Source organism: Gallinula chloropus, assembly GCF_964237585.1.
Source record: "Gallinula chloropus genome assembly, chromosome: 1".
NCBI lineage: Eukaryota > Metazoa > Chordata > Aves > Gruiformes > Rallidae > Gallinula > Gallinula chloropus.
Window position 1 is genome coordinate 196,482,070 of NC_140085.1, and position 21,686 is coordinate 196,503,755.

At 45.2% G+C, this 21,686-nt stretch overlaps 1 protein-coding gene across 2 annotated transcripts in view; it reads right to left on the minus strand.

Moving 5' to 3' along the window:
• Positions 1-21,686, minus strand: part of ME3 (malic enzyme 3) — a 143,457-nt gene that overhangs the window by 62,368 nt on the left and 59,403 nt on the right. For both annotated transcript variants that reach the window (XM_084261103.1, XM_084261104.1), the window contains exons 2-3: positions 2,043-2,176; positions 319-468 (exon numbers count right to left, since the gene is read on the minus strand). In XM_084261103.1, coding sequence (XP_084117229.1) covers positions 319-468; positions 2,043-2,176 — 284 coding nt within the window. The remainder of the gene's footprint in view (positions 1-318; positions 469-2,042; positions 2,177-21,686) is intronic.

Below are 21,686 nucleotides of genomic sequence, written 5' to 3' on the forward strand. Positions count from 1 at the left end.
CAGTGCTCCCAGGACAGCAGATGGGGAGGGGTGCAGCCATAAGTTCAGAGAGCTGCTTGGGACTAAGCTGCACAGACTGTACAGTACTGTTTGAGAACAAAACCGCTCTGTTCACTGTTTGTAGGAAGAAGGCAGAGCTATTCTCCACTCCCCAGCACATCATCAAATGTACACACACGAAGCTGCTTGCTGGTCCCTCTTTTGATGAGGGACTGAGTTTGAGATGTTTGGGGCCACCCACATAAAGATGTACTGTCAATACAAAGGAAACATTCACACAAAACTAAAACAAGGGGCAAGAAAGGTCTCTTCACTCACCGTGGTCTCCTGAAGGCCAAACCATACTGCTGGCAAGCCAGGCCAACCGTTGGGGTGTAAACGATGGGCATGAATCTCTCGATGTCAGAGGTCAGCACTCGATAAAAAAGCTTCTCATTCCTGTCTTGTAATGTCATAAGAACAATGTACCTTAAAATTAAGATAAAAGAGGTATGTATCAGTACTTATGGGTGGTGGCAGTTTCATAAGAAGCAGTAGCTGGCTCACTCAGTATGTCCTCAGTCCTCCCAAGCCCCAGCAGTCCTCAGTGCTGTGGAAGACAATGTCCCAGAGGGCCTGACTGGCTCCACTGTCCTCACTGAGTGCTCACACAGACTCCTTAGAGCAGGAGTCATCCCCACGTGTACCCTCAGAAGTTCAGAATTTGCATTAGAAGCCACTGCAGTGTCAGAGGTCAAAATTAGACTTCAGGGCCACCTGGGACAGAGCAGGACACTGTCTTTATTATTGGCATCTATTATGCAAGCGAGAAGAGGAAATATGCATATATGCAAATGTTATCTGCACTGGAATAGGCTGCCCAGGGGGGTGGTGGAGTCTCCATCTCTGGAGATATTCAAGACCGGTCTGGATGCCTATCTGAGTGATATGTCCTAGGGAGCTGCTTTGGCAGGGGGGTTGGACCCAATGATCTCTCGAGGTCCCTTCCAACCCCTACAATTCTATGATTCTATGATTCTATGATTTCAAAGCACTGTCTTTCCTAAAGTATTTCCACAACACCTCTCTCTCTGTTATTGCACATTCTCAATTGCTTAATCACTAAACCCACTAAGGATGGCTAAATTCCATATTTGGGAGGTTGAGGGGGAGAAAAAGGTAAACCCATTAATTTAGAAAATGAAAAAGTTAAATAAATTTTGTATTCTCCAAAGATTTTTCTTTCTTGAAAATGGTTCATTAACTAAGGCTGAACGTGTCACATTGAAGCCAGAAAAATGAAGAAGTCAGAAAAACAGAGATTGCAAATGATTTTCTGTCTGAGGAATTTGTACAGACATGATGACAAACTCCCTCTTGCCTTCACCACTCAACCTTGCAATGTGGTTTCAATTCAATCCGAGTCCCATTTGGAGACTCAGAGAAGGCAGTGAAATTGCTTGACAGGGGAAGAGTCCAGCTGCCTCAGTCCCTGGATCAGTATCATCCATCCAAAATGTACCATCCATCCTGACCTACCATCCTTCTTCCTTCAGTAACCCCGATGAATAGCACTGGCTGTGACGGAAGCTCAGGAACAGAAAGACCAGTCAATACACATCACTGCAGCTGGGCTTGGATCTTATTCCTACCAGCTGGCAGGTTCTTTCTGCTCTTCCATCCAGGATTTCAGGGAATGTATTGACGAGGATACAGATAGGTGCGTGCAGTACGTATGCTCACGCTAGCTCCAGGCCTGCGGGGCAGGGACTGCCTTGTCATTGTGCACTTGTACCCAGGCTAATACCAGAGATCTCCAGCAATGTGGTGGTAGCAAAAATGCTGCCAGTGCTAGTTTGAAACTGAGATGGCATGTAGCTGAGGAGAGAAGGCAGACAGGCCAGAGTACACACTCCTGGTGCTGGAGAATATGGGCAGCTGGAAAAAAAGTAACTCAGGGAAACCTGCGTGCCTTGAAGCAGGATCCTAGAGTCTTCCTGGGGATGTTAAAGGGCTGAAAATTAAAGGGAGGGGTAGGAGGAAATAAGATGGTTTTGACATACTTGTCTAGATCGTTAGATTTGTTCTCATAGTTTTTCATCACACGGAGGACTTGGACATCTTGGCTCAAGAAGCAAGGAGGAAGGAGACCATGAATTCCCAGCTGCAGCCTCTCTTCAAGTGTAAAAGCCATTCCCTGGGAAGAGAAGTGGAGGCATGTTCAAATGGCATGATAGGCACTAATAGATAGGATATCCAAGAGGAAAGCAAGCAACAGCATGGGTTCCCCAAGGCCCTGGAGGCAGTCCTCTCCTGCAGGGACCATGGGGCTCAGACCACCCAGACCTTACAGCTTCTGGATTAGCAGTGCCAGAAGGCCTTTGATGACACACACTCTTTTGATTTGGTTGGTCTCTGTAATATAAACAACTTTAGAGTCTACACGTTTTTAGCCTTTAATAGTAGGCTTTTCTTATATTACTTAATTAGCTCACACCTACTACTTTCAATGCCCTTCCTGAAAGCCCAGATCTCACAACCTTTTACAAATCACTTAACAACTTTAGACTCACAGTCACAGAAACACTTAAGTTGGAAAAGGCACTTAAGTCCAACCATTAACCTGGTACTGACAAGTCCAAGTGTTAAACCATGTACTTAAGCACCACATCTATATGTCTTAAATACCTCAAGGGATGATGATTCCACCACTTCCCTGGGCAGCCTGTTCCAATGACTGACAATCCTTCTAGTGAAAAAAAAATTTATTATACCAAATCTAAACCTCTCCTGATGCAATGTCAGGCCTTTTCCTCTTGCCCTATCACTTGTCACTTGGGAGAAGAGACCAACACATACCTGGCTACAACCTCCTTTCAGGTAGCTGTAGAGAATGATAAGGTCTCCCCTCAGCCTCATCTTCTCCAGGCTAAACAGCTCCAGTTCCCTCAGCCATACTTCATTAGACTTGTGCTCCAGACCCTTTACCAGCCTGGTTGCCCTTCTCTGGACACACTCCAGCACCTCAATGTCCTTCTTGGAGTGAGAGGCCCAAAACTGAACACAGCACTTGAGGAGCAGCCTCACAAGTGCCGAGTACAGGGGAATAATCCCTGCTCTAGTCCTGGTGGCCACACTGTTTCTGACACAAGTCAGAATGCCGTTGGCCTTCTTGGCCACCTGGGCACACTGCTGGCCCAGTATTCATCTGGCTGTTGACCAGCACATCCAGGCCCTTTTCCCCCAAGTAGCTTTCCAGCCACTCTTCCCAAACCTGTAGCTTTTCCTGGGGTTGTTGTGACCCAAATGCAGAACCTGGGACTGACGTTTGTTGAACCTCATGCAGTTGGCCTTGGCCCACTGGTCCAGCCTGTCCAGATCCCCCTGTTAAACCTTCCTGCCCTCAAGCAGGTAAACACTCCCACCCAACTTGGTGACACCTGCAAACCTACTGAGAGTGCACTCAATCCCCTTGCCCAGATTGCTGATGGTTATTAAACAGAACTGGCCCCAGTGCTGAGGCCCAGGGAACACCACTTGTGACTGGCTGCCAATTGCATTCAACTCCATTCATCACAACTCTGGGCCTGGCCATCCAGCCAGCTTTTTGCCTGCTGAAGGGTACGTCCATCCAAGCCACGAGTAGCCAGTGTCTCCAGGAAAATGCTTTGGGGAATGGTGTCAACATCTTTACTAAGACATCATCTACAGCCTTTCCCTCCTCATCCACTAAGCAGGTCACACTGTAGAAGGAGATCGGGTTAGTCAAGCAGGAGCTGTCTTTCATAAACCTATGCTGACTAGTGCTGATCACCTGGTCATGCTGTGTGATGGCACCCAAGATGATCTGCTCCATAACATTTCCCAGCACTGAGGTCTTACAGACAGGCCTGCAGCTCCCCAGATACTTCTTCTAGCCCTTCTTGTAGATGGGCATCACATCTACTAACCTCCAGTTAGCAAAGACTTAGATATGGATATGGAATAGTAACCCAAGTCATGAACTTCAGTTTCCTTCTAATTTTCGACCAGACACCACGTATATTAACAGCTTAGTTGTAGCTCAGAAGGCAGACATGACATACAGGATGCTTTCTAAGTGCTAACCTTTTTTTTTTTTGCTTTTCCAAGGAACACACAGAGTGACTCAAGTAGCTGACACTGGCTCAGAGCTGAGGCTCAAATGCCAGCTTGTGTGTGATAACCCTGCTCTTGTGGGACAACTTCATGCTTCATGGGCAGAAGCCTGAGTAGGTCCCACTCCCGTGCATGCAGGCATTGATACTCCAGATGACCAGCAGTGCCCTGTGTTGGACTCAGCCTGGTGAACAGCAACTGTAAGTGTATTCTACAGTCTGGGAAGAAGATTATAAAAGGTCTTAGTCCTTAATTAAGGGGATTTCTGCTATGCTGATAGCTAATTAGACAGCAGGACTGGAGGGAACATTTTCAGAAGCGTCTAAGGAGCTTAAATCCTAATGAAAACTTCACCCATAACTAACCAAGTGATTCATATCTTGATGAACAGCTGGCAGTAAAGTATTCAAAATCTGTAATTATTGGGCTACATCTACTCAAGCACACAGACAAATGCTTGAAAAAATCTTAATGAGCAGCTTTATGACTACATAGTTGTTAAAATGCTATTTTCTTCCATGGATTTAGTGCTTCTCTATGACAAATAGCTATTATTATTGTCGCAAAAGAAAAACTGAGGACATATCTCAATGAACTTGGTTTTGGCAGCCTTCCCTCCCCTCCTGCTGCTTGTTCCTGTCCCAGTGCCATCCCAACGGCTGTGCCAGCACAAGCATGTGCGCAGCCACATGCTTAATCGGCAAGAGGAAGTACCTGGATTAAAAATGACCTGGTAATTCAAGCTCCAAGCAGCTTCCCTGGCTGATGATACACCACAGATGGCTCTACAGACACTGGCAAACCTGGGCACAGGCTCCGGGGACAGAGAGCTGTGGGAATGGGCGGCTGGAAGAGCTGCTCACATGGAAGTGGTGTGGCCGCTGGTGAAAATGTTTGCCAAACTATCTGTGATACCAAGTAACTTGTAAAAGGATAGAGGAAAGGACTGAAATGGATTCTCCTGTTTGCCAGATCCTTGCTCTGTACAGAGCGTGATGCCTCTTTTAATAATAAACCATGAATTTAAAAAAAATGGTCTTCATATATTTCAGAGAAGATATTGAGAACATCTGAGAAGAAGATTGTTTAGTTCCACAAACATTTTCATAGTTTTTTTCCTGCTCTATATCAAGATAGAGCCAAGTATTTTCCAAATCTATGATGCAAGAACATGGCAGAGCATAGTCGTTCCTCTTCCAGGCAGCAGATGAGGATCCAGCAGTCGCCTGGGAGACATGTGGTCAAGATTCTGCTGTCAAACCCAGAAACAGCATCAAGGTGTCTGTGGTCACTGGAGAATGTTGTGCCAGGATGGTCCTGCTGAAGTGCCTGACATTTCTGATTGGAATTTCCTTCCTGGACCTGAGAAACCTTCCCTCAGATGAGTTTCATAGCAGAACTGGTATGTTCCCACAAGATAAAGTTTGAGGTTTTCTGAGTCATAATTTCAAAATTAAAAGAAACCAACACCACCACAATCTCTTCAGAGAACTTGCAACTGTTTGTAGTCTCGAGACTGGAGACTTCTGACATAACCTGACTGAGACCAGCACTAGGCATCAGCTCTATGACAGTATTTGGCTTTACACTGACAATATTGTAGCGTGGCAGGAAAATACAGCTGCTCCGAATGTCAGTGAGTGAGAAAAAGATACAATTTCAAACCACGACATTGTTTGACAGAAGCATGTGAAGGGTAGATCAGGTACTTAGGGATATGGTTTAGCATCTGACAGGAACGGTTGGACTTGATGATCATAAAGGCCTTTTCTAACCTTGTAATTCTGTGATTCTGTGATTTGCCACTAAATCACAGAATCACAGAACATTGGGAGGTAGAAGTGACCTCGAAAGATCATCGAGTCCAACACCCTGCCAGAGTAGGATCATCTAGACTAGATCACACAGGAACATGCCCAGGTAAGGTTTGAATGTCTCCAGAGAGGGAGACTCTGCTTGCTTTTCTAGAGAGAGTCACATCGCAGGTTGGCAGACCAAGGTCATGCACCTGAGTTCCAGTCATCCCCTGGAACAGAAATTAAGCATGGCAAAGAACGTGAACCAGTGTTGGTCAGTCTTCCAAAGGAGAAAGGATAGAAGAGGCTGAAAGGCAGCATCCTAGACATTGCTGTCCCCCAACCACTAAAAGTCTTCTCGAGGTATGTTTTCAATAGGAAGAAAAGCCTTTCAGTTATTTTCCACCCACTAAAATAAGAAAAACTTTCAATATTTCAACAAATGGTCAAACACCTAATAAAAGAAAAAAAAATCCGTATTTCAGCTCATTTCTATTCCAAATAACACCATGCTGCCTTACAGAAACAGCTAGTAATTCCCTTTTATTTTTTCCAGTGGGCTGTGCTCTGCCTGGGATGACATCTCCTACAACCCAGCCTGGCCAGGAGCATCCAGCGTCCCTTTGCACAGGGACAGTGTGAGAGCTGTGATACAATTACAGCTGCCATGAAGGTAAAACACTCGTATTTGGGCACTTAACATTCAGTCCCTCTGCTTTTTTGTTTTGTCCTTTTAGGAAGAAATCACCAAGCTGAAGAGTGTTCAGCAACGTGCTGGGAAACCTCTTGAAGAGAATGCACTATACCAGTATAAGCATTTTCATACTGGAGGGATAAGATGTAGGATAAGAAACTAGGTGCCTTCACAACCAGCTAAACCTCCAAAAGGCTTTTAAGAGTTGGTCCATCATACAGTGCCTCTGTGGCAGGGTCAGAAGTGGAGCAGAAACTGCCTGGCCTAACTCTGAAGGTCTACGAGTAGGACCCTGGGTGAAAGGGTTATATTCACTGAAACAGCACAGCGTGAAATGAGTCTGGAAGCACATTCTGCCCCAGATCAAAAGCTAGAATTCACTGAGGTGTTGCTATGTTTAAGATTAAAGCTTTTAGGGTTGGATTTATTTTTTTAAGTCTGCTTGAAAGCCATATTGTATTTTTCTGGTCTTGAAAGGTCTAATGATTAGATGGTGAGCCACGGCCCTGCAGGGCTAAAGCCAGGTGCTCCAATTCAGTTTTAAATGTGTGGGAAATGAGTTGTCATGGAGAGGGCAGATGCTATGTCACTACCCAAAAACAAAGGCAAAACTATCAGCTGCCCACAAGGCTTCACGCTATGGAGGGGCTAAGCGAGGGGGGTTGTGCTGAAAAAGGCTTGCTGCAAAGAACCTCAGGAGCTTCTGTTTTCTTACTGCTGGCAGCACTGACTCTGCTATGTGGCAGCTCCCTCTCTGCAGTTCAAGCCCAGAAGAGCCATCACTTTCAGAAACCGAAGGGTGAAGCCAGCTCACAGGTATCGATCACTTTTATCCCCACCTGCACTCTCTGGCAGTGGGAAGGGGGTGTTTTGTTCAGGGATGAAGACAAACAGGATGGATGCAAGCATGACATGACCTTATCACTTAGTATAGATCATACTTCAGTAGGTGGGAACAAAGACACGGAGTGTACTTCCTAGGGTCTCAAGAAACTGTTGTTAAGGCAGTGGGGGCTTCAACAAAGGCCTGAAGATGCAGAACATGCAGAGCCCACTGCAGCCTAGACCACATCCAGCTGCTCAGAATCTTTTTTGAGCAGAGTCTTGTCTTACTGCATCCTTCCATATCTCTGGGCTCTAGAGCATGACTTGCAGCTACAGCATGGGGAGGGTGGGAGGGTGGCCTGCATGGCCAGATGTGGTTTGCGCAGCCCCAGGCCATTGCCCATCATGATGCCGATGCCAGGACTCAAGCTTGAGGTTCCCAGGTAGCCTTTGGGCCCACAGTCCTCAATCCATGCAATTGCATGTCAGTCTCTGAGCTGAGTAAACAAGGATCAGTGAACATCTTCCAACCCTTTGGAAACAGTGTTTAGAAGAGGGAACATCCTGGTCTGGTAAGACCAGAGTGCTGGGAGAGGACAGGGGGAAATACACACACACAGGGGTCACCACTGCAGGCTGCAAGAGCAGCAGATAATCCACATCTCCTTTATGATGAGCATGTTAACGGCTGTGCCAGGGCAGTCCTAATAGTCAAGGAACTTAATAAGCTTGTTCCATATAAATATTTCCATTGTCCACTGACATGTCCAGTGGTAAAGCCGGGATACACTTTAACTATCTCCAAGCAAAAGCTCTTCCCATAAGGGGTCAGCACCAGAAGCTAAATTAATCCCCACCGAGACTGCACACAGCAGCTGGGGAGAGGAGAGCAACAGCAGAATTAGCAGCAAAGAAATCATTTTCTACACTGAGAACGATTTTTCTACAAAGGTCAAATCTTACTGTGGCCTCCTCACCTCCAGCTGAATTGATAACCCTCTGCACAGTGCTCCTTCTCAGCTACTCAAGCTTCTCTTGCTGGCACAGATGCCCTGCCACAGGCCCTGTCCTGCTCCACATCCCACCCTGGAAAAGCTCTACTGGAAATATAAAAAGAGGGAAGGAGGTATGTCGGAGGGATACTAATTTATTTTACCACTTTAAATGTCTTGTAGCTTCTTTTTCACTGAAAGAGTTGTCAGGGCCTGGAACAGGCTGCCCAGGGAGGGGGTTGAGTCACCATCCCTGGATGTGTTTAACAGACGGGTAGATGAGGTACTTAGGGATATGGTTCAGCATAGGACAGGAACGGTTGGACTCGGTGATCCTGGAGGTCTTTTCCAACCTTGTGATTCTGTGATTCTTACTACCTTTAATTTGTGTGTGTGTGTGCTCTTAAGCTTGGAAAAAGCCCCAAACCCATGATGCTCTGGGGTGTTTGGAAGACAACATTCAGCATGTCTTCTCTGAAACCTGGAAAGCCTCCCCACTGTGCTTTCTCAGCAGTTATTGCTGGGCAAACCTTTTGTTGACCGTGGCACAAACTCTTCCCCCAGTGCCTGTGGCTCTTTCTGGGTTCAAAGTCACTAGCTGAAAAAATCCCACACTCTTGGCCAACCCCTTTGGTACAAAGTGATACAATCATGGATTTCTAATCCTTTCATATCCTTGTCCCTTCCTCTCCCACAGAGCCTGGGAATGCTAAAAAAAAGTCTCCAAGACCAAGATAATTAAGCAACTCAACCTCATGCTTGTTTTAGTCCCTGGGGAACCATCTTTAATGAGGTCTGTTAATTCAATTACAACATGAGTTGTCCCTACTACTAGTGAGGTTTGTGCAAGTAGCTTCCTTTCACTGGGTTGAAGGGATGTTACTTCCATTATTGTTCTCCTCATTTTTACTTTGTCTTACAACTTCTGACTTACACCAATGTAAGAGTGAGCAGAACTGGAAATGACAAAGTCCTTGTGCCAGAATACTTACTGACCAGGGACCTGATCCTTCACAGTTCATCTCAAAGAAGTAAATCCTTCCCTGATGAGGACATCCCTGATGGGAATGTGATGGGCAAGATGTGACAAGGTCACAGGCAAGAAAAAGCAAAGCCATGCTGTTTCTGCATGTTACAGGAGGTTTATCTCAATAAATAAAACTCATAAACCAAACGTCTTCAGGGTTTTGTTCCTTAATCCATAGGAAGAACATCTGTGCAAAGCTCCTCAAATCCTGCACTGTGATTTCAGTCTGCAGGGGTACAGCTCTATACCCAATTTAGCCAAGAACTCGTTACCATTTCCCACAGTTTGCCAGCGTCCTGGGCAGAATTTTTCCTCCATAGCAGACAAGATTCTGGTCTAGAAAAGTTTCCCCAAAGAACAACTGGTTTGGTGGGCTGGTTTTGAGAAGGACCTGTGAACTTCACAGATGTTCAACAGCATCATTGCTCTATTGATAGGAAAGGTGGAGATAGACAATCTCCAAGGAAGAGGTGACAAGATACAGCTGTTTTGTTGGTGTTTTGGGTTTTTTTTTAAGAAACTTAAATTTTGGGCCAAATCGAATGCCTTCCTTCTCCCTATGAAAGCAATGTTAAGATTGTCATGGAGTTCTAGCCAAGGTAATAGCAATACTTTGCTAAACAGATTAGGCTGACAGGTCTTGATTTTGACTAGATTCACAAACGTCTTTACATCCATGAGGTGTCTAAATATGCACTGCAGTGTCTTTCAGTAAAGGAGAAGGGTAAAATCACTGCATGGAGAATAGGACTGTCATGCTACTTGGTGTAATGGGGGGAAAAATTGAGAAATCCTGAGAAATTATTAGATGCAATAATAACCCCAACCAGGGTGGGACACATGGTGCATGCATATGCTTGCATACAGTAGAGTAAAATGCTCTTCCTGCCTGGATGAGCTTAAAAGATGAAGTATTCTGGTTGTCTCTTCATGTATAGCAAAATTGTTGGTAGAGGAGGGGGGTTAGATGGAGCAAGCAGTAATGAGGACATCAGGCTTTGTGCTACAACTAAGCCTGTGGGAAGACTCCTCAGATGAACACCAAATTCCAGCCCCCTCTTAAGAATATCCCATGTGGTCTTGGCACACAGGTCCCAGTGGATTTGCACTCCTGCCTCCCAAGAAAACGAAATCACCAAGGTGTCTCCTCTACATCAGTCCCAGCTTCCCTGTGTAATCCTACATGTTTTACACCTACCACTGTCTCAGCTTTTTATTCCAGTGAAATGAGATAGTCCAGGGTAGAAATTAGAAGCTCACAGTCCACGTGGCTATCTATCTCAGCTATTCTTTCACCTCATGGGTTGGGGGAACATGGTAAAATCAGCTTCTATGGGAGATTTGCCAAGTGCAAATTCCAGTATTTCAGTCAGACTGTAGCAGTTTCTGTGATGCTGCAAACACACATTTCTACCAAACATGATATTTTTTCCTAGACAGGAAGAATTCAGCATAAATTACAATGCTTGCATTCCTGAGTCTATGAAAACCAGCCCTCATCTTCCATTTGGAGAAGCAAGTATGTCTGAGAAGAAAGATCAAGGCAATTTTAAGGTTTAAATGTGATCCAAAACATTAAGAGAATACAGTTTTAAAAGCCAGTTTTACAATGTCTGGAAACTTCTCCCATTGTACAGGCAGCTGGTCATGTGAATTGTGGTTGCATATAATTTGGGTTCGGCGCTACAGAGAGCACTAACTTCCTTTTGAGGTTCCAGCAAATTACAGAAAATGAGGCTTGTGCACTCACTGCTCGCACGCAAACTGCCTCATGCTGTGGGGCTGGAGGATGGGAGTCTCTCTACAATTTGTACCTCATTTGCTGTTGCTCCTCCAGCAAATGAGGTGGCTCCAAATGGAGGCTGAAGGCAATGCTTATAAATACTTGAGGGGTGGGGGTCAGAAGGATGGGGTCAGTCTTTTGTTCCACCTAAACATGAGGAGGATCTTTTTTACTGTGAGGGTGGCAGAGCAATAGGACAAGCTGCTCAGGGAGTTTGAGGAGTCTACTTCTCCGGAGACATTCAAACCCCACCTGGATGCTGTCCTGTGCAGCCTGCTCTAGGTGATTCTGCTCTGGCAGGGGATGTTGGACTGGATGATCTCCAGAGGTCCCTTCCAACCCCTACCCTTCTGTAATGCTGGGATTCTGTGAGTTGGATTCCAGTGCCTGGGCTGTATTTGGTTGAAGACCACTGACAAGGCATAGAACCAGCAGTTTCACAGAATCACAGAATCACAAGGTTGGAAATGACCTTTAAGATCAAGTCCAACTGTTCCTGTCCTATGCTAAACCATATCCCTCAGTACCTCATCTACCCATCTGTTAAACACATCCAGGGATGGTGACTCAATCCCCTCCCTGGGCAGCCTGTTCCAGGCCCTGACAACTCTTTCAGTGAAAATTTCTTTCCAAACATCTAATCTGACCCTGCCCTGGTGCAGCTTCATGCCTTTTCCCCTTGTCCTATTCATTCCCCTTCCCACCTGTCCTACCCAAGATGATTGCTTGGATGCATCTGAATGAACCCAAGAGTAGTTTTGTTACTGCCTTTACCAGAGATGATTTATCCACTGTACCATTTGTATTTCCTTATATGCTTCTTGTACCAAAGCTCTGTAGAAAGGAACCATCAACACCAGCTTCTTGAACAATACCAGATGGTCTCTGCTCATTCCTATCTAATCCAGGACAAGTAGGCTTGGCTTCTGAACCACAGTTTTTAATGGCTGCTTAGTGAAATATAATTTATGCCTGCTTCAGGGTGCTATGGGCCAATGGAGATGCTTACAAAACATTCAGATACCCCCTCAGATAAAAGATTCCAGAGAAAGGCAAAGTTATTCTTCAAAAACTAGGAATGTGAGAAACAAAGAAGCTCTAAATAAGAAATCTGTCATGTCAGTAAAAGGAAAACCACCACTAAGCTCTCCTCCAATTACACAACCACCAACTGAAGACTACTAAACATGCAGGTACACACAGAGCACCGCACAGGAAATCTGTGTGGGCCTCCATTTCCCATCGGAGTAATTCGCATGGCTGTTGTTTTTCCCTCACTGCTTCTGTAGTCCATCCGCACTGTGAAGTCATTTATGGACTTCAACCCAGGCAGCTTATGCTGAGCCTCACCACAGCTGTTGTAGCTATCACGATGTGCATGGGACCGAGGCACACAGTTGCCTGTCATGGTGCCCATCAGCACTACAACACATCAGTGAAGAGACATATGCTCTTGAGAGTGTCCAGCTTCTCTCTGGAAGACAAGATGAGACCTTTGTGCTGTCTTCATTTGGCAGCTCACTTCAGAGTTTCTGTGCTTTGCAGCACAATGGCATTTCATAGAATCCCAGACTGGTTTGGGTTGGAAGGGACCTCAAAGCCCATCTTGTTCCAACCCCCTGCCATGGGCAGGGACATCCTCCACTAGACCAGGGTGCCCAAAGCCCCATCCAACCCGGCCTTGAACCCTGCCAGGGATCCAGGGGCAACCACAGCTTCTCTGGGCAGCCTGTGCCAGGGCCTCAACTGCCCTCACAGGGAAGAACTTCTTCCTTATATAATCTAAATCTCCCCTCCTTCAGCTTATGGCCATCACGCCTTGTCCTATCACTCCCTGCCCTTGCAAACAGCCCCTCCCCTGCTTTCCTGTAGCCCCTTCAGGTACTGGAAGGCTGCTCTAAGGTCTCCCCAGGGCCTTTCTTCCCACTTTCAGGCTTCTACAGGCTCAGGCCTCTAATGATCTTTGATTTTTTTCCCTCAAGGCATTAAGTGTTTTGCCTCCATCTCTCTCTCTTTGCTCCAGCATTTCTCTAACAGTACTTCACCCCCCCCCCCAGTTTAACACTGACATGTAGCTAAAGCTGTGTGTAAGCACACACATATAGATACAGCACAACACATGGCTCTTTCCAACCCAGCTTCCAGTCAGCCCAGAGATGATCTCCGTGCTGACCTCAGGGGCTGTTGTTTCGCCAAGCACATCTTTTATTTACATCCTGAGATCAGTCATCCAACTGTCCAAACTACTTTTGGCATCGCTAGGAGAGTAGCTAGCCTACCGTGACCACCCCCTGACCCAGCCCCTTGTCCTCCTCCTTGTCTGAATATTTCACTTTAAACCTTTTTCTTCCTTTTCAATGCGGAGAGGAAAAAGGAAGATGCATGAAGTGCTGGAGTACATGTGGCCTGACCTTTTGTGGCAACAGCTCTCAGCACCTTTGCATGTGCTCCCCCTGCTTTCTCGGTCTGTTGTCAACTTGGTCTGAGCGATCCCCAAATCCTACGCAGTCCGATGCACAGCGCTCGGCATGCTTGGCCCCGGTACCACAGCATCTGGACTGCGACTTGTACAATAACACAAACACAAAATGATACACCCTTTCTATCAAACTCCCCCCTCCCAGGACCTCTAAATATTTGTCCTTTTATTTTCCACTTTCTTTGCTCTTCAAAACTTCAGCTCTACTTTTTCCATGTGGTGTGAGTAGAGTTATGTCCAAATATTCCAGGTGACAAAATGCCACTAATTTCATACAAGTGCTTTAATTTTTATCAGTTTCTTGAGATTAAGCTTAACCATTTCAAGGTTCAAAAGCACTATAAAGATATTTACACCAGACTATAAATCAAATAACTAATAAAGTTCCTGAGATTTTTCCAAATAAAGTTCAGAAATGAAAACTCCCATCCTCTTCCAACTGCTTTTAATCAAGAGCAGTATGAAACAAGTTATCCAAGTGCAGAATGGGAAAAGAAAAAAAGTACAATTACTCTGAGATGAAATGTAAAGATTAAATCCTTTTTGATTCTCTGAGCTGTTTGACAAACATTTCTATGGAGCAGGAACTGTATGTAGCACGATGTTATAAAATATTTATGTCAGCTTGCAACATGTGTGAGCACATGTTGGTCAGGATGGCTGAACTGTTCAGCATTACTAGGAAGCTGTAAATCACCCCTTGGCAAACTTTCAAGTGAGTTTAGGAAAAAAAAAACCTGTTTCTGTTCTTGATTCCATTAGATACTGTAACTTAAAATGCAAGTAATATTGTTCTTGGCATGGCTGCTGCCTGTCCACCTCGGCACAATTACTCCAGCCTCTATAAGCTTAGTATCATCTGAGGCCAACACAGCGGCTTCCTTCTTCCAGCAGAACATTTATTCTTCTGCAACCAAAACAATTTGTCTAAATGATGAAAGATGAAGCAAGCGTGACTGCAGTTAGAGTAACAGATACAACCCAGGCTCCTTCAGTACACAAGCATCATCACAAAATAATCTGCTATATGGATGATCAGAAGGCAATGGCTGAAGTATTGATTTAACTCATGTAGCTGTTAGGAGATACCAGCTGGTATATCAAACCTTCAAACCTGCCACTTAACGTTGGGTTTCAACTTCATCCCTGCCTGGCTGATGAAGCACTGTGCAGTGTGGGGAGCACTGGAGGCAGAGCCAGACAGAACCTGCAACCACTGGGAATGTTGATGTGATGTGGAAGAACTTTTTCACACTGAGGGTGACAGAGCCCTGGCACAGGCTGCCCAGGGAGGTGGTGGAGTCTCCTTCTCTGGAGATATTCAAGACCCGTTTGGACACCTCCCTGTGCAATATGAGCTATGGACACTGTTTTGGCAGGGGGGTTGGACCCAATGATCTCTTGAGGTCCCTTTCAACCCCTATGATTCTGTGATTCTGTGATTCTATGATTTTCACTTATGACCTGCTGTGAAAGACCTGCACGAAGGACACTGATTTTGTTTTCTTCAAACCCAGCTGATGACATTGGCACATCTTTGGGAAAAGACCCCTCAAACCCAGGTTTCAGCCCAGGGTTTTGTTTCTCCTGTGCCTGGTACCACAGCCATGCAGCGACATCAGACTAAAGCAAACGTAAACTCATTTTGAGCTTGCTCAGTGGCTGGAATAACAGAAGCCCTGGGTATTCAGAGCTGAAAACTTAGATGAGAACTTTATTGTGACCTTTCAAAATACAGAGGGTACTTACAAGAAAGATGGGGACAGACTTGTTAGTAGGACCAGTTGCAACAGTATGAGGGGTAATGGTTTTAAATTGAAAGAGGGTAACGGTTTAGATAGAACATAAGGAAGACAATTTTTTAAAGTGAAGGTGATGAGACCCTGGATGAGGTTTCCCAGAGAAGCTGTGGCTGCCTCTGGATCCTTGGCAGGGTTCAAGGCCAGGTTAGATGGGGCTTTGGGCAACCTGGGCTAGTGGAAGGTATATCTGCCCATGGCAGGGGATTGGAACAAGATGGGATTTGAGGTCCCTTCCAACCCAAACAATTCCATGAGTCTGTATTCTGGGGAAAGTAAGTCTACAGTGTCAGCAAATTTTGTGATTCCAGTGGCTCTATGATATTTTACCAGACATATCTGCCTTCTTTCTGGGGCTGAAACTCAGGTATAAGAAGTTATCACAATATCCATAAAATCTGAGTGAAGGAGCACTTGCTCCTGAAGTTGTTTGGCTACCATTATTTTTGGATTGAACAATACCTATGAAGTCTCGCTTCACTTTTATTATCCTTTACAATGAAAGTGTGTTTGTCACAGTACGTGTGCTTAAAAAAGCTTTGTCTTCTGTTCCACCCGTGCGCAGCAGTTCTGCCTGTGCCAGGTCAGTCATTAACCAACAGCATTTGCTTTCTGGCTGTGTCCCTGCCTTGCTGCCCCACTGCAGCATCCTTTCCCTACCCAGGAGGAGGCTGGCAGTTTTGACCGACTGATCCATTACTGATGTTGCTGAACTAAAGGATGCTCTCAGAGGGAAGGCGTGAAGCCGAACGGCACCCCAGGGAGTTATTTAGCAGTTATTTAAGGATGTGCCTACAACTGCATCAACAGCCTCTTCAAACCACCCTGCTGACAAAGGCCCAGGACCCCTAAAGATGTGATCCCAGTTATGATACTTATATGAGCAAACTGATGGCTTTTTTCTCTGTTTGAAATAACCCCACAGTGATTTAGAAATAGCAAAGTATTTGGCTTGTGCCTTCGTTTCAGTAGTGTGTGTGATGCTACATCCTTTGTCTGAAAACTTGCCTAAGCCCAACAGAGTAGCTAGCAAAGCCCAGGTCACCTCTACCCGAGGAAGTGGCAACCTTGTGTAGATCCAGGCCTGGAGGCTGGTGTCCCTGCCTGTGGTAGGGGGGTTGGAACTCAGATCCCTGGAGTCCTTTCCAACTGAGACCATTCTATGATTCTGTGATTCTACATGAGGGTGCCAGTCCAGTCCCTCTGGACCCAGAACTCAGCACAAGACGTTGATGAGAGGCAGCAGTTCCTGCTGGGAAGCTCTACCAAAGGCAGCAAGAGGAGTGAGTACCTGAGCATTAGGTTTCTTATAGTTGATGTCTTATAGTCATGTCTCATAGTCAGTAATTCAAGAGGATCACAGCCTGCTGTTCTGAAAGGCTGTAATGACACAAGGGGAAATGTCCAGCCTCTTCTCAGTGGTCTGTGGGGACAGGACAAGGGGCAATGGCCTCAAGTTGGCGCACAGGGAGTTCCGCACCAATACGGGGAAGAACTTTTTCACAGTGAGGGTGACAGAGCCCTGGGACAGGCTGCCCAGGGTGGGTGTGGAGTTGCCTTCTCTGGAGACCCATCTGGATGCCTCCCTGTGTGACCTGTCCTAGGGAACCTGCTTTGGCAGGGGGTTTGGACCTGATGATATCTTGAGGTCCCTTCCAACCCCTACAGTTCTGTGATTCTGTGATTCTGTGATTCTGTGACAGTAGCAGTATCATATTAACCAAGTGTGAAGTGAGGCCAGCCAGCTGGTTGAGAAACTAGCTTGACGCACTTCTTGGACCTTTCTGTCAAAACCAATGTGACCCAAAAACCAAAAGTAGAATGGGATGGACAGAGGGGAAATAAGCAGTTAATGGGTTATGAACTGTGCAGCCCTCTAATACCATGCAGAGGTTGGGGGTGGAGGGGGGGTAACCTGTGGGATGCTCCAGCCCCCATGCCAAGGCTAGGCACTGCCCCAAGAGTTGACTTCATTCCTCCAGTGCCCAAGGGTCATTCCCAGGGAAAGTCAGTTGGGCACCAGCATTTCCAAGCTCAATTGCATTTTCATTCCTGATGGAATTTCTACTGCTTTATTACCACCCAAAAGTAGCTTGCTCATTCAGTGCCGCCTGTCTCTCTCTCTCTCTCTCTCTCTCTCTCTCCCTCTCTCTCTTATCTTCCATGGAAAATGCAAAGAAGTGTCGTGTCAGAGCTGATAATAAATCCCAGATTATCTTGCTGAAGTTACTATTTCCAGGATGTATCATTCAGAGCTTCCAAGAACATCGGTGAACATTGTATATGAGCTGCAGTAGTCGCACACTGTCATCACATTTCCCCCAGTGATTTCCTGAAGCAAAGCTTTTGTTTTCTCTAGCTGGTAATAGATGTGTGTGTGTCTGAAACTAGGGGAACAAACAGCACCAGTGCCAAATCTGCAGGATGAACCTTACTGCTGCTTCCCCACACAATAAAGAAAACCTGGCCCTAACATTTGGTTGTTTTTACGGTTACTGCCATAGAAATGTTCTGTGTGTGAATAATGTCAGCGATAAATACAGAGGAGCCTCAGAATGTAGGCAATGACACCTCCCACGTGTTGGTTGCTTTAGGCTAAGGAGCTCGGTGCACGCTGACTCAAAGATCACAAAATAGCTCCAGAGTGGCTATCTGCTGCCTTTGGGACAGCAGCTGTTGTGAGTCCATCAGCCTTATGTTCAAGCCTGTGTGCTGGTGTCCAGACAGCAACGTTAAACCTCGGGTGTTGCTTTTTTAAAGAAATCAATGGACTGAGCCCGTGGTTACGCAGATGGAATTCTGATGTAGAGGTTGGTATCTGAACCAGAGCAGTGTTTGCTCTTTGAGACAGGGAATGCATGCACATCAAGCTGGAAGAAGCTTTCAGATGAAATCAAAGAGACGCAGGGTGTGACCTTCCAAAACCAACCAAAAGTCTTTCCCTTCAGCAACTGTACCCTTCAACTCAAAACAACCTTTTATTCCTAAAGATCTGTCAACTCAACCCTTCAAAAACACAAAACACAACCAAGGAGAGCGTAACCACAATGGGGTCTGGAATCCCGAAGGGAAGAGGGTAGCATCTCCCTGGCCGAGCCCCAAGATGACAGTCAGTGATAAAAAGCCTAAAGACAAGCAACTAGGAGGATCTAAAGCTCAAAGTGCTGAGTTAATCCTTCTGCTAGAATAAATATCAAACATGAAAACTTTAAAACCAACTTCAGAAGCCTGTCTGAAAGCCACCTCTTCTGCCCAAGGCTTGCAGCTCTGTTCTGAGCTGAACGCAGGCCTTTGTTGAGAAGCAGACTAGGCTGGAAACGATGAAGCTGGCATTTAGGCCATGCAAAACCAAACTCTGCATGTACTGAAAGGGAAAGCAAAGTGTACTAAGCCTTCTTTGTTTGTTAGCCCGAGGGTTTGGCTTAGCACTCTGCCTAGCCCTTCTTTCCGGCTTAAGGCAAACTGGATTCCAGTGGTAAAACCCTGGCTCCAGCCAACTGCACAGCAGAACTCTTACTGATTTCGGAGCAGCTCAGATATGATAAGTCTGTGGGATTCGTTTGCTAGACAAAGCCATAAATGTAAATAATGACAATTGTTCCATTATTATTAAAAGATAAAACCTTATCTAAGTGCAAGTTGAAGTGATGGCAAGACACACCAAGATTTATTCACACTAAACCTGCAATGTCCTACAAGGAGCAGAGACTTGAACTGGGTGATCCCTACGGGTCCTATACAACTTACTCTATGATTCTATGATATTACAGACTTAAGGCTTTTAAAATAAATATAACTTCTGTAACAAAATAAATGTTACATTATTAAGGTACATTTCCTGGGAGAAAAACTGCTGCTTTTAAATTTCCATAGAATCAACAGAGCCATAGCCCAGTACCAGGTACAGTACGTAACAAATCCCAATGCAGTACTCTCTCTCAAACAAATCCTTTCATTTCTGCTACTCCAAAATGTCTCATCTTAACATCTTTGGATTTCAATTTAGCTAGCAGGTACAGTATTTTTTTCTCCATTTGGGCTAGGAAAACCAACACCTATTTGATGGAGGAGAACTTGTTTCTGTCTCCATTCTTTTCCCAAAGCAGAATTAAGAATCAAATCTGCTTAGTCAAGATGAAAATGAAATTTTCATTTACTTAATGAAAACAAAGCCATTGTTTTCCAGGGGTATTTAGGTACTTGTAGATGCAGAAAGATAACTTCTGGGATTATCAAAGATAGATTAATAGGACAGGTCTCTAAATTGCATTGTGTTCAGATCCCAGGGATTTAATAAAACACTGCCTAAATACCCTCCAACTCCCATCAGAGAGGTAACAAGAAACTACAGATGGCTTTTAGTATTTTTTATTTTTGATTTTTTGAATAAAATTATCTTAAGGGTTCCTGGCTACACACAGAAAAATACCCCAAATATTTAAAATTGCTTTCAAAGGAAGATCTGATTTCTAGCCAAACAGCCCTAATATAAAACCAGAGTGAAATCATCTGGAGAGACGAAGAACACACACAAATGGATGTAGACAACTGCTTGACTGCTTAAGTAACACAAAAGTTGTGGGGCTGCCTTCCCAGAGCAAGAACTCGCTTACAAACACATGCACAAGGATTGCCAGTCAAGGAGAAGGAATGTTTAGGAGAACAATGAAAACATACAAAATCACGTTTCCTGCTTATTACAGGTCAGCCCATCTCACCCCCATGAGCCAAACCTTCCCTCTAGGTGAATTATTCTAGCTGGATGCTGCTTCCGCACCACAGTGTTGCAACCCATGAGTTGTCCCTACTACCCTCATCCAGAGGGCTACGTGAGTTTTCTATGTGTACAGTTTGATGGACAACCAAGTTCCTCACCTCCTAATTTTTAGTTTCTAAGGCTCAAAGCATCCCAGCATATTAAGAGGATGTGCATGTGCTTGGAATTTATTGTACTGTTAATGAGAGAGAGTCCAGACTCACTAATTAGGAGGTTAGTGTCCCTAGCAGAAGTTCTTAAGATAAAATGCCATTTTGGGAGAGCCTCTACCAGTTGATTTTTTTCTATTTAACCACAAACACAACAACAAAATAACAACACCTTTAACATGCAGCCATGTAAATGTATTTTTCTGTTCTATTTTGTGGTGTTGTTTAGAGAAAGAAGAACTAACGATGACATGTGGGTATTAAACTGTACCACAGTGACAGACACCTTCTATTGGTGTGGTTTTGTCAGCAATTGTTTGATTACTTGGAGGTTTCTTTAGAGCCTGGAGCAGAGCCAGGAGGTGCCTGTTGATGGCACTGACAGAAGAGAAATGCGGTGGAGGTCAGTCACCAGAAGAGACCTTTCTGCTTCTCCTTTGCCAAGTTACTTGGCTGATCGAAAGAGCTTCTTTTCATTGGTTACAACGCGATTCTTTCAAGCTCTTTCTCATCTCAGCCTTCTTGTCAGCATTGAACACAGGCCAGTGCCCAGTCCTGCAAAGAAGTCACCATAGAAATGACATGGCGAGCATTTCCTGACCTCCCAACTCCGCTGTCCTGAAATAAATTTGAGCTCAGTTATTACAGCGCCCCTGATTTAATAATTGGCTTTTGGGAGACACTCAAAGGCTTCAAATGGAATCTTTTCTTAGGGTCAAACCCTGTCCCCATTGTAGCCTATGGGAATTTTGCCATCGGACAAACAAGACAACAATTTGGCCATTAATCCATGAAAATTTGCTCCTGCAGTTCACATTGCATTCCCATTTAGGGCTCTCTTGTTCAATTCACTCCGAACCAGCTTGTTTTCTATGTCAAGAGAATGGCACAGACTAGAGACTAATTCAAACAACAGATTCAGCAGCAGCAGGCATTAACTGCATCAACTGTACGACTGCTGGGTGGACACCACCAAACACAGCTGTGGAATCTTCCTAGAACTCCTATTAAGTCTGTGAAAACACTGAAGAAGTACCTTCCCCTCATTTCAAGAAGAAGACAAGAAAAGCCCCATAAACAAGGAATTTCTCTGGTGCACAGCCTGGGACCCTGAATGCCTTTTACTTCCAAGAGAAGGAGCTGATCTGTGGGTCAGGGAGCACCAAGGATCAAATTCTGCTCTAGGTGTATGTCAGGGCTCACATGAGTGGGAACGTACCTTAGAGCAAACCTTCCCAATGGCCATTCA